At 53.7% G+C, this 11089-nt stretch overlaps 4 protein-coding genes across 4 annotated transcripts; 1 reads left to right on the plus strand and 3 right to left on the minus strand.

Moving 5' to 3' along the window:
- Positions 1-745: 745 nt before the first annotated feature.
- CH63R_01163 (uncharacterized protein) lies at positions 746-1216 on the minus strand (the record flags this gene model as incomplete). Its single annotated transcript, XM_018296138.1, has 2 exons — positions 746-1034; positions 1155-1216. 2 exons carry the CDS (start codon positions 1214-1216, stop codon positions 746-748), a joined length of 351 nt encoding a protein of 116 aa, XP_018164500.1.
- Positions 1217-2913: 1697 nt separating this feature from the next.
- On the minus strand, positions 2914-3165 carry CH63R_01164 (uncharacterized protein; the record flags this gene model as incomplete). Its single annotated transcript, XM_018296139.1, has 1 exon — positions 2914-3165. One exon carries the CDS (start codon positions 3163-3165, stop codon positions 2914-2916), a length of 252 nt encoding a protein of 83 aa, XP_018164501.1.
- A 2454-nt stretch (positions 3166-5619) lies between these two features.
- On the plus strand, positions 5620-7547 carry CH63R_01165 (Negative acting factor; the record flags this gene model as incomplete). The annotated part of the gene is made up of 3 exons (XM_018296140.1): positions 5620-5679; positions 5761-7218; positions 7272-7547. The coding sequence occupies 3 exons, from the start codon at positions 5620-5622 to the stop codon at positions 7545-7547; spliced, it is 1794 nt and encodes a 597-aa protein (XP_018164502.1).
- Positions 7548-8437: 890 nt separating this feature from the next.
- CH63R_01166 (uncharacterized protein) lies at positions 8438-8937 on the minus strand (the record flags this gene model as incomplete). The annotated part of the gene is made up of 2 exons (XM_018296141.1): positions 8438-8702; positions 8891-8937. 2 exons carry the CDS (start codon positions 8935-8937, stop codon positions 8438-8440), a joined length of 312 nt encoding a protein of 103 aa, XP_018164503.1.
- Between the last annotated feature and the right edge of the window lie 2152 nt (positions 8938-11089).

Raw genomic sequence — 11089 nt, forward strand, 5'->3', positions numbered from 1 at the left:
GATAGAAGTGGCGTAATGACATATATCATGGGCTAAAAGGGCCAGGGATGAGGTTGCAGCCCAGGTTTGGAGGACATAAAAAAAGATACCAGTATTGTTCAGGAGCCGCATATCTGAGCCTTCGTTTGTCGTTCTACTGGCCATTTTATGGAATGTGATATGCGTTGTGTTGATTGCTTGCTTGCTTGTTTGTCTATGTACGTGACGCGAATGGGACGTCAGATCTTCACCAGGCCGAGCCTCGGACATTGGCGAAACCCGGATGAAAGCAAACATAGGCAGATCTCGGCGCAGGCTTCGCATCAGCACAACCAATTGGTCTCTGAGAAGAAGTTCAACAAAGGATGGTCCAAGGACATGGCCAGGTATGGCAAAAAAGAGGGATGCGATATGCGTGGGGGGGATGCAGGTCTGGAGATGCTGCCCTGCCTCCCCCATGAATGTCCGTCATTACGGACATTTGATGGTAAACGGGAGTTGAGATAAGGGGGTTGGGGGGTTGTTCAAGTGGTCGCGGGGACATGATGCAAGTCTGGAAGACAAGACCGCAAGGATTTCCAGACTTAGATATCTTCCCATCCTAGGTACCGGGCGTACACGCCTAGTACCGGGCGGGCTGGCCTTCATCTGGCTGCACCAAAGGGGGAGTGGGAGGAAAAGAGCAAAAGGGGAGCCCCCGGAGCCCCCATCCTCGCAAGGCTGATACGTACATTTGGGCGACGGAGTGCCTTCCCGAAGCTGGTAGCTACAGGATCCCCGGATTTTCCTGGAAGGGAAGAGGCGACAATCGTAGGAGGGGAGTCCGAAGGGGAGGGGTGGAGGGCTCCGTCATCCATACATTAACTTGGTTTGCTACTCGAAGATTCGACTTAGACAGGACCAGGACAGGGAACAAGGCAAAATCCATGCGTAGAGAAGACGGGAACCCGGCGACCAACCTCAACGAGTGCACTATTTCGTGCTCCTTCGTCTTCTTTCCTGGATTTTCTTTTCCCAAGCGATCTACGTGCGCGAAATAGCGTGGTGTGTTTGCTCTATCCCGGTGGAGGATTTTAGCTTCCCAGGTACGTTCTCAATCTCATTTTGTGTACCTGTGCGACCTTAAGAGGGACCGCCTTGGTAACGTACCTTAGTTCTCAATCTCATTGAGAAACGGCTGCAGCAGGCTTTCCTTTTTGTTATCATCATCGCCATCATCATCACCCTTTACAGGCATGGGTTCCCCCTGGCGGCCTTGAGAAGCCGGGGTGCTGTATGGCACGCGTCTGTTCCTCGCAATGCGGCACAGCCATCCAGTTCCGATCTAAGTGGCGGGCAAGGAGGGTTTATGGCAGTCTCCCTCCCATCTCTGTGGCCGGCCGAGGCATTGAAGACATGAAACCGTGAGGCGAGAGGACGACCAATGGACGGCGCAGCCTCGGTTCGATCCGTAGAAGAGAAAGAGATTATGGCTCTCGCATGTCGTATGGTCCATCTTTGTCCCGTTCGACTGGGCCGATGAGGGATGCATCATGCCGCCGTTATTCGATCGGCGACGCAGTTGTCACGTTTGCAAAGAGTGGCAACGCAGGGGCACACCCGCGCGCGTGCCGCGGCCGAGCCAACGGGGAACCAAAGCCGGCATAATGAGTTGAATACGTAGGACCGTCTCGAAGGACGCATTGAATAGGATATCAATGCGAGGAGGCTAGGTACTGTGTGAACTGCGACAGGCTGTGTTCTAGAACAAAAACAGGTAGGTACGAGTGTTCTACGGGTGCAGGAACCAGAGGACAGCGATGTAATGTGACGGGCCATGGGATGATGCATGCAGGAGCTGTGGTAATTAGACAGTCGCGGTGGATGGCAAAGACACTGACAGTCTAACACTGACAGGGCCGTTCGTCTGCCGCTGCCCAGGAGCTCCCTAATTCAGTCACATTGCCTAGGTACTATGGTAATGTGAGAACAGGTGCATGCTCACCCACTGCACTTATTGGTATTGTGTGAGAGGTGCCGAGAGTGATGCAGGACAGCATGTTTCTTACAGATGATACGTCGTACTTGGCTCAGCAGCGCTTTGCTTGGTCTTCGTATCCAACTCGGTCCAATTTGACATGGGATACCGAGCTGGAGCTGGCGAAAGAGGGGTTTGGGCTTGTCACAAATGACTAAGGATATGCAGTCCACAATTGTCATCTCTAGATTCTTTGGGCAGTCGTGCAACTGGCCGCATCAAGTACAGTGCCAGGTAGGTGGTTTAGACAGGTACGAGCGTCTCCCACACATGTGGCTTATAGGTCCATGAGTGCAAGGAGATCTGGACTGTTAAGATGCCCAGCACCGTTTGCAAGGATCGACCAGTGAGTTCTTATTTACATAGGCAGATGGGTAGCCAATCCCGGATAGCGGAGGCGCCCCGATTGAAGGGATTGGCCGAGTAGACATGTCCACCGATGTAACATGATGTTGGTCCAGTCTAGGTCGCCTTTGTTATCTGGTTGCAGCCTGTCTCCTTATGGGAGCATGATGATGTGAACCTAATGCATTGGGAAGGACGTATCACGAAGGAAGCATCTTGGTCTCACAAACCCGTCTCCTTCTCGATTTAGATGGACCTGACGTCTGAACCGAGTCTTTAACCGCCAGAGCGAACCACGAGAATCTCCTGGCCGAGCGGCTGTCGTCGCACCTAGTGGAGATTGAAGGGGTCGAGAAGACGAAGAAGGCAGGCTGCGTGAGGCAGACAGACTTCTTCTGTCAGACAGGTACAGATACGCACTGGCGCAGTGGTAGCATCGACCAAACCAGCTCCGACAAGGGGGTTCCTGCAGGATTCCGCGGCTTCCACCGCAGCTTTAACTGAAGTAGGTTCCTGTTCTTAAAGGGCTGGTCTTCGCGAGATCCGTGCGTCAAAGATGGTGCAGTGTCATCCTAGGCGCTTCGAATGTGGGTAGTTGCGTCGAGTCCTAGACTGCTAATGAGGGAGAATGAAGTCGTATCGAGATGCCCTACCGCGTTCCCTTTCTTCTGGTTGCGTCGAGTCGTCGGCCTGTCAGTAGTCCAGATCACGATGCGCCCCTTGAATTGCTGAACAGTCAGCTCAGAAGATCCTGCGGCAGTGCAAAGCGGGTTGGTCTGCTGCGACATGGTGCCAGTGCAATCCCATTTACCATCATCGTCCATGTTTGCTTTTTGTCGAGCCATCGTCGAGACATGGGCGAGGAAGGCAGACCAATAGAAACAAACCAGCCGCCGCGTCCTGCTTGTGCTAACCAAAACGGGCCAAGCTAGCAGGACCATGTGTTACGGCCAAGGCAGGATTCGCCGAGAAGGAACTTTTTTTTCCCTCTTTCCCTTTTTTTTCTTCTTCTTCTTTTTTCCCCCCCAATTCTTTCAATCAACCTAGAAGGTTGTCTGTTTGTCTGAGTCTCTCCGGCTCCGTTTCCAAAACCCTGTTAAGTTGCTCAGGAAGAAGAGGAAAAAAGAAAAGACAAAAGAGAGAAAAAAACGGACCCCCCTCCCCCAAAATAAAAAGGCCCGGGGGAAGTCGCAGGTCTTACAAGAGGAGAGGTCAGATGCTATGGCCGGTACGCACTTGTCACCGAGCCAGTCGCCGTAAGCCATCGCTGTGCAGCGTTCATTCCGAATATGTGGTGACACCGTCCAAAGACCAAAGACGGCAGCGAAAGTGCAGGGCAATGCCGCCCGTCAACCAAAGCTTCGGGGGACTAGGCCCAGACAACCAACGCTCGAGGGAGTCCGTACCCGACGAATGCGGCCCGGACGACACTCACTAACACTTAACTTCTTTGCTGCCTTCCTGAGGCTGCGGGAGATCGAGCGCCCATCAGCAGCCATCCATCAGCTTGGAACTGCCACCAAGGTCGTGGCGGTTCCAAGTCCTGGGTCATGGTAGCTAGTCCACCCAAATTCGGTGATAATAAAGAAAAAAGAAGAGACACAGACGGCAGCCCCCTTGGAGAGCTGCATCCTCCAACTCTACACAGTTTACTCCGTTACCTGCCAGAGGTACCTACGCTACAAATATTGTCGGCCACTAACCTTTTCGACTTCGCGTGTCGGATTCTGCAACTCTACAGAACATTGTCAAAGCGCAGCCCCTCCTCCCCCTCCCTTGCTTCTTTCTCCTCTGCAGCAGCATGCTACCCAGCCAAGCAACTTTCCCCTCTCCCGTTTGTAGCTTGCCCAGGTACCTAGGATCTACCCAGGTACGCTTCTATCTCTATCCACAGGTATCCGTACTGTTTCCCCCATTGCCATCATGTTTCTCCCCCTTGTAACGCATCGCTGCTACAGGCTAGCCACATTCGCTAGCACTGACTAGCCACGGCCTGCATGAGTCTAATCTGACGGGGACACATCCCTGTCCTCTCTTTCCATTGTTCTCAGTGGGCTCTTCCTTCCTCTCTTCTCACTGCTCAGCCAGACATCTTTCAAAGGTCGTACACTCTGTACAAACCTGCGGAATACAAGTACTTTCGTGTGCCTGGCCAGCGTCTCAAGAGGAGACAACCCCCCCTTTCCCCGCTCTGAACGGCATTTCCCATCTCTCGTGTCACTCTCTGCCGATGCAAGGACTTGGCCGCAGATATACTTAATACTGCACGAACAGTACCTGCCGACGGGAGGGATTCGCACTATGGATACCTGTTATAACTGCGTCCAACCACCCGCCCTACCTTAGTCTATCCGTTCAATTACTCAACTCCAACCTCACAACCCATCTCCCATCCCACTTTCTGGCCGCACACGGCCGCATCCTGCAACATCAATCCCATCTCGCCGCTCCTCACTTGCCGTCGCCGGACCAGGACCACCCCCGGACGTATCAGGGAAACAGGCCAAGTGAGACTCGCAACTCCGCCGGTTCTCAAACACCACCAGCGTGGCTTGGAAGCCTTTCATCTATGCGCTTGACTGCCATTCTTCCAACTTTTGTCAAACGTTCCCTCCGTTCCTCTTCCAACCCATCGCGCCCTCATATGCCTCCACCCCACGTACAGAAATAATCTCGGCTTGTTCCTGCTGCCCAATACGGACGCTTCTGTCACCGATTGAGTTCACGAAGCCGACAACGACTGCTTGCTCGTGTCTCCGCCGCCCAGACCCTTGGTTCAGAGACATCGATCCCGTCACTGGCGTCTCGCCGTCTCTTGCCACACATACTCCTTTTCCATCGTCTCAACCCGAACACGCGGCTCCCGGACCCGGCTTGTCCCCGAAGCCTTGTTCCAGACACCCCACATGGTCACCCGCTGTTTCCCCTTCCCAGCTTGAGTAATCGTCGCCTCCGCACCCCAACATACACACACCGCTTGCCTCCGGGTTTCACATCGCACCAGTCTTGGTTCAGACACCTCCAACCCGTCTCTCACTCTCGCCCTGATCGACCGTCAGCGTGTCCATCATACGTCGAATCACTTCCGAACAATCGCACAACTGCTCCAACTGGACGAACACGCCAACTGCTCCCGCCTCCATTCTGACGACGCAGCACTGCCCTTAATACCTAAACACCCAGGTGCCTGATCATCTTGCTTCAGCCTCGCATCTCGCTATCTACAACCATTAGACGTAACAAGACATTGGTTGATACTGACAATCCAAGTCGGCACCATGGTCTACTGTGGAAAGCCCTCGAGGGGCTGTCAGATGTGTAGAACTCGGAGAATAAAGGTGAGAGAGGACCAACTTGCTGCAAGAAATACGGCAGCTCAGCAGGCGGGATCTGCGTACTGACAACGCATCGCCGTGTAGTGTGACGAAACAAAGCCTACCTGCAACCAGTGCGCCAAGTCACGTCGTCAATGCCCTGGCTACAAGGACGAGTTCGATCTCGTCTTCAGGAATGAGACCAAGGCAACAGAAAGAAGGGCTCAGAAGGCCAACCGCAAAGCACTCGCCCAAAAGGGGAAAGACTTGGACTCGCCCACCTTCAAGAATGATTCCGACTCGCCTACCGCGGTCATTCCTGGCCTGAACGTGCCCGTAGAGCAGATGGCCAGCTGCCACTTTGTCGCCAACTACGTGTTACTGCCCAGACAAGGCAGCACCCGTGGGTTCATGGAATATTTGTTGCCGCTACTCAAGGTCGACCAAGGGAACCATCATCTGCAGCACGCCTTCAACGCATGTGCACTCGCATCGTTGGGAAACCGGCCGAACGCCGCCGGGACGGGTTTGAGTGACCAGGCCTTGGGGCACTACACCAAGGCACTGGCCGAGACGCATATCGCCCTTAAGGATCCCGACCAGTCCAAGTCGGACGCCACTCTTGCATCTGTTCTCATGCTGGGTCTCTTCGAAAACATGACTGCTCGACAAATGGGCATGTTCGCTTGGGGTTCGCACATTGAAGGCGCCATCCAATTGGTCAAGGCACGCGGTCGGAAGCAGCTGCGGACCAAAACCGGATTGCTTCTCTTCATCGCTGTTCGCACCCAAATGATCATTCATACTCTCAGCACAGGCACGGCCCCTATCATGGGAGTCGAATGGTGGCTCAGCGACGCTGTCAAGGATGAGTCCGCCGCCCAGTGCCAGAGACTCAATATCAAAACGGCCGAGCTACGCGCCGAGGTCACCCGACTGATGTCGACCGTGGCCCGAAGCCCCGAAAACATCGACATTATGCTGGATATGATCCGCCGGGCCCAGACAGTCGACCAAGAACTTGTAAACTGGATGAGGAACACGCCCGACTACTTCCAATACACGACGGTAGCGTGGGAGGACAATGTCCCCAACGGAGACTACGCCAAGGCCGAGGTGTTTCCCGGCCGTGTGGATGTATACCAGGACTTTTGGATTGCCAGTGTGTGGAATATGGCAAGAGTGTCTCGTCTGATTCTCGCTTCCGTCATCGTCCGCTGCGCCGCTTGGGTCTGCTCGCCAGTGGACTATCGCACAACACCCGAATACGCAACGGCGGCGCGCACTTGTGTAGACACCATTAGTGACATCATCGCATCAGTGCCGTACCACCTGGGCTGGCATCTCAAGAGACCAGACCTCCTCGAGAGAGCAAACATCTCTGGTTTCGCCTGTGGACTAGAAGAGTCGCAAAAAGGTCTGCCCGGGTACTTCTTGACCTGGCCTCTGGCATGCTTGCATGGTCAGGACTACACCACAGATGCTCAACGAGCCTGGGTGGTAGGACGCTTGAAATTCATCGGCGATGAGCTGGGCGTCAAGTACGCCCACATTCTGTCACAGGTAAGCCACAAGAACAACCGCCACATGAGACTCAAAACTAATACTACCGGCAGATGCAAGTTCGCATTCCGTCAATGCTCATCAGGAGAGACGGACTGATGGCCCAGCCGTATCCGCAAGCCCATAACTTTGAAAGGCTGCTGTCAGCAAGGTTTGCGCCGCCCTCGGCTGGCTACTCGATGAACCCTCTGCAACAACGCGAGGCTATGCAAAAGGAGTTTGTGGAGAAGCACAAGGCTGAGCTGCTCGCCAAAGCAACTGGTACTGCCGGTCAGGCGGGGCAATGGGTAGCACAAAATTGGCTGACGGTGCGGCCTGGGGCTCAGTGAGCTTACAGAACCTCAATCTGGACGGAATATTCTTGAATGGGGTTAACATGGTCCGTTTGCATGATGATGACTCTCATGATGAAAATCCCTTTGTGGCGGATTCCTTTTCTTGAGCACCTGTACCCGTCTATCCGCGTTACGAAACAGCAAAGAAAAGGACAGACCGGGCCGGAACTAGAAAATTAGTGTCCTGACCTCGAGGAGGGAGTGAACAGGTGCAAAAACCGCCGGGATACGGCTTGCCGTAACCTTGCGACATATGACAGCAGATTTTGACCTCAAAGGGGATTTGATGAGATACCACGGTGTTGGATTGTATTTGATTGGCTTCAAAGTCGGTATCTATGGCGGATGACACAATCCATTCCTTAGCACAAACTTTTCATTCCTGTTGCAAGTGAAGAACAAACTGTCCAGCACATATTTAAAGAAGCAATGGCAACGGGCATCGGGATATAAGTTCGTGAACCGACACGGCATTATTTCAACAACCTCGTCCCTTCGGAAAATTGGTTGTTTCCAATCATGAATTATTAGACCCGAGCGGCCAGGCCCATCTTCAACTGCTTCTAACTCAAGACTGAAGAAAGAAACCCACCAAGGAAGGGAAAAAAAGCCAACTCGAGAGTTGAGAACCTCGACCGCCATGTCAAGACAGTGTTGATCCTCCTACATGCAAAAATTGTCCCGCCCAGGTGCCATCCCAACCCTGGACCGTTCTGCGCTCGGATATCGCACGCTGCCTGGTTCCCCTCCCCGCCATGACCACCACTCTGACCATCACAGGCTCAGCAGGACCATCTCAATAAGGATCAATCCTGCGTCTGCGCCCCCCTGTGGGTTCCGCTGTTCAGCCGAGGTCGTGAAGCTAGAAAGACGTTCTAGGGCTGCTACTTGGTCTTCTTGATTTGGCCGACAGTATTTCCGCTTAGGTTCCAGGCTTTAACGACCCAGCTCTGGGTCTGGTCGACGTAATTCTCGGTCGAGGTGTGCTTGACGCCGACACGTACGCCATCCTTTGTGAAGACGACGTTCTTCTTGCCCATGCGCTCCGATGCCGTCTCTTGGATCTTGGTGACGGATATGTACACTTGCCAGAGCACCCAAGCGACGCCTGCGAGGAAGACAAAAGTGATGATGAGGGGTAGGATTTGACTGCAAGGCGAGAAGCCTTTAGTCAGCGTTTTCCGTCTCAGATGTTGACTCGTATTGCACATGGCATGCTCAACAAGCCTAGCATGGTTTGGCGGGGAAGGGCAATCAGAGGAACTCGCATGCAAAGCACAACAATGTGATAGTATCGAAAACCTGTTTTCCCTTGTCGCAGTCGGGGCGTTTCTTACCTAATGGTTGAAGGGGGCGGCGGTTGCGCTTTCTTACCCCATGCCATGATTGCGAATAAAGGCACCGGAACTGGTGAGGACGTTCAATGGCTCTCGACTTTTAGTAATGGTTGGTGTACTATTTTTCGGGTTTCCTTGAGAAATGTGCAGCCCGGGTAAAGGAAGAGGAAATGTTCGCGACGAAGGGAACGTAAAAGTCAACGTTGGCGAGAAGCGCCTCCTCGAATGGATAAAACGACGTCGATCCCGAGGGGCAGATTGAAGGGAAGATCAGGGGGTGGACTAGACTGAGGTAGGTGAAGGGGAGAAAAGTGGTGGAAGGGGAGGGGTGACGGACGATGGGTGACGAAGGCAGGACCAAGAGGAAGGGACGACGGCCGAAGCGGGTGAGGAGGTATTGTAGCTCACCCAGCCAGACCAGTCAAAGTAAAGCAAGCAAGAAGTAAGAGAGGCTAAAAACGGGGGTACAAAAGAAGAGCTTTTGCAGCCAAATTCTGGAGGCGAAGACACGAAAGAGTAGGAAGGGAGGTGAAGAACAACCCAGTGTAAGGCAGAGCGTTGTGATATTAAGGAAGGGCATACATAAAGTAAGGCGAGGCAGCCTTACTGGGTTTTTACAAAACCTCCAGTCCTCCCAATTTCCCCATTCACCCGTTTTCCTGGCATGGGTTGTAAGGCAAGCAAGAAGTGAGATTCCCGAGATCAACATGTACCCCCTACACAGACGAGCACGCATCACAGGCCGAAAAGCTGAGTCGCGACAACACGCAATCGCGCACCAGCCCACTGCTCGGCGCAGGGAGCTTGATGTGGTTCAGTGAGTGGTTATGTGGAGACGCAGGGCCCTGAGAGGCTGAGAACAAGTGCGGGAGGGGCCACCGTCCGCCCTAGTGTGCCTTTTGGTGATGCCAAGCACCGCGGCGGCCCCGCCGATGCTGGGAACGCGGCACATCCTGCTTGAGGGGCGGATGACGGACATTGGGTGCTGGATATCCTATTTTGACATTTGTGTTGGAGATCGTTTGGTGGTCGTTGCTTTGTACGGGTACTCAGCGAAACAAAACGCGCTCAAAGCAGCAAAAAGCCCAACTAGACTAGAAATAGTTATCAATCGTACCTGTGCCGTCAAATACCTTACCTTCGACACAAAATGTATTCCCAAAGCTACTCGACGACACACAATGCCGATTCCACGGTCCACATACACATGTCCAGGGGCTTAGTTTGGAGGCCGATGCCCATCATTATACTGCACTCACAGCTTGTCTTACCACCCACGGAACCCAGAGCCGCGCCGAGTGGGGAAGGGGGTGGTTTTTTTCGCACCAAAATGAACACCTTGAATAGCATCCGCTCCACAACGTCTCGAGTTTGGCGGCGTGTGATATGAGGCCGTAGGCATGTCCGTACAGGGCCGCACATCTATGTAGTGTATGTGTTTGCCAGAAACCCGTTCTGGACTGATGTGTTTATTTATCCTTTCCTTCCAATGCTCGGTTGTTTGGCTAAGCCGTTGGCCGGTTGTTCTGTGCCGTTGGTCTCTCGGCGCCTCGCCTCCACCTAACTTGTGCATCAGGTCGAGGCGTGAGCGCTGTCAATTACAAGCAATTGAAGGGAGAGATTTTTATTGGGGGGGGATTGGGGGGGGACGGTATCCTTGCAACAAACGCCGTGCCGAATAAATACAGGTAAGGTAGGCCATTAAACTCAACCTGATCCCTGGAATTCCCTAAAACGGGTCGGCCTTCTGCGCGCGCGGCATCCGGAGCTGCTCGCGAATGGATTCAATTCCTTTTGACCCGGTTTAATGATCTTCCGAGGCGGACAGCTCACAGCCACATGCGGACCGTGCATGATAGCTACTCGCCACAGTCGCATTTTCTGCCCGCCAGCTGTCAGCAGCAGCATCAGTGGCAGCCAGTAGGCATGACACACCGAGCCAATTAAGCCCTGCAGCACACTAGAGGTGAACACCTAGCCCGACTTGTTGAAGCTGCGGCTTGAACCACCTGTCCTGTCCTTTCGACTCTGTCCCCAAGGCTGCCTGTCCACTGCATCTTGCCTCTCTCCCTTCTTCAATCGCAGCCTGGCTCGGGTATTCAGGTCAGCCTCGTCCCGACACACGACACGGTTCCCGTCATCCATCAACCTCTGGGGCTGCTGTGGACACATCTCCGTTGAACTTGCTGCCTGTCGTCT

The sequence above is a fragment of the Colletotrichum higginsianum genome, chromosome 1, assembly GCF_001672515.1.
Source record: "Colletotrichum higginsianum IMI 349063 chromosome 1, whole genome shotgun sequence".
NCBI classification, from domain to species: Eukaryota; Fungi; Ascomycota; class Sordariomycetes; order Glomerellales; family Glomerellaceae; genus Colletotrichum; species Colletotrichum higginsianum.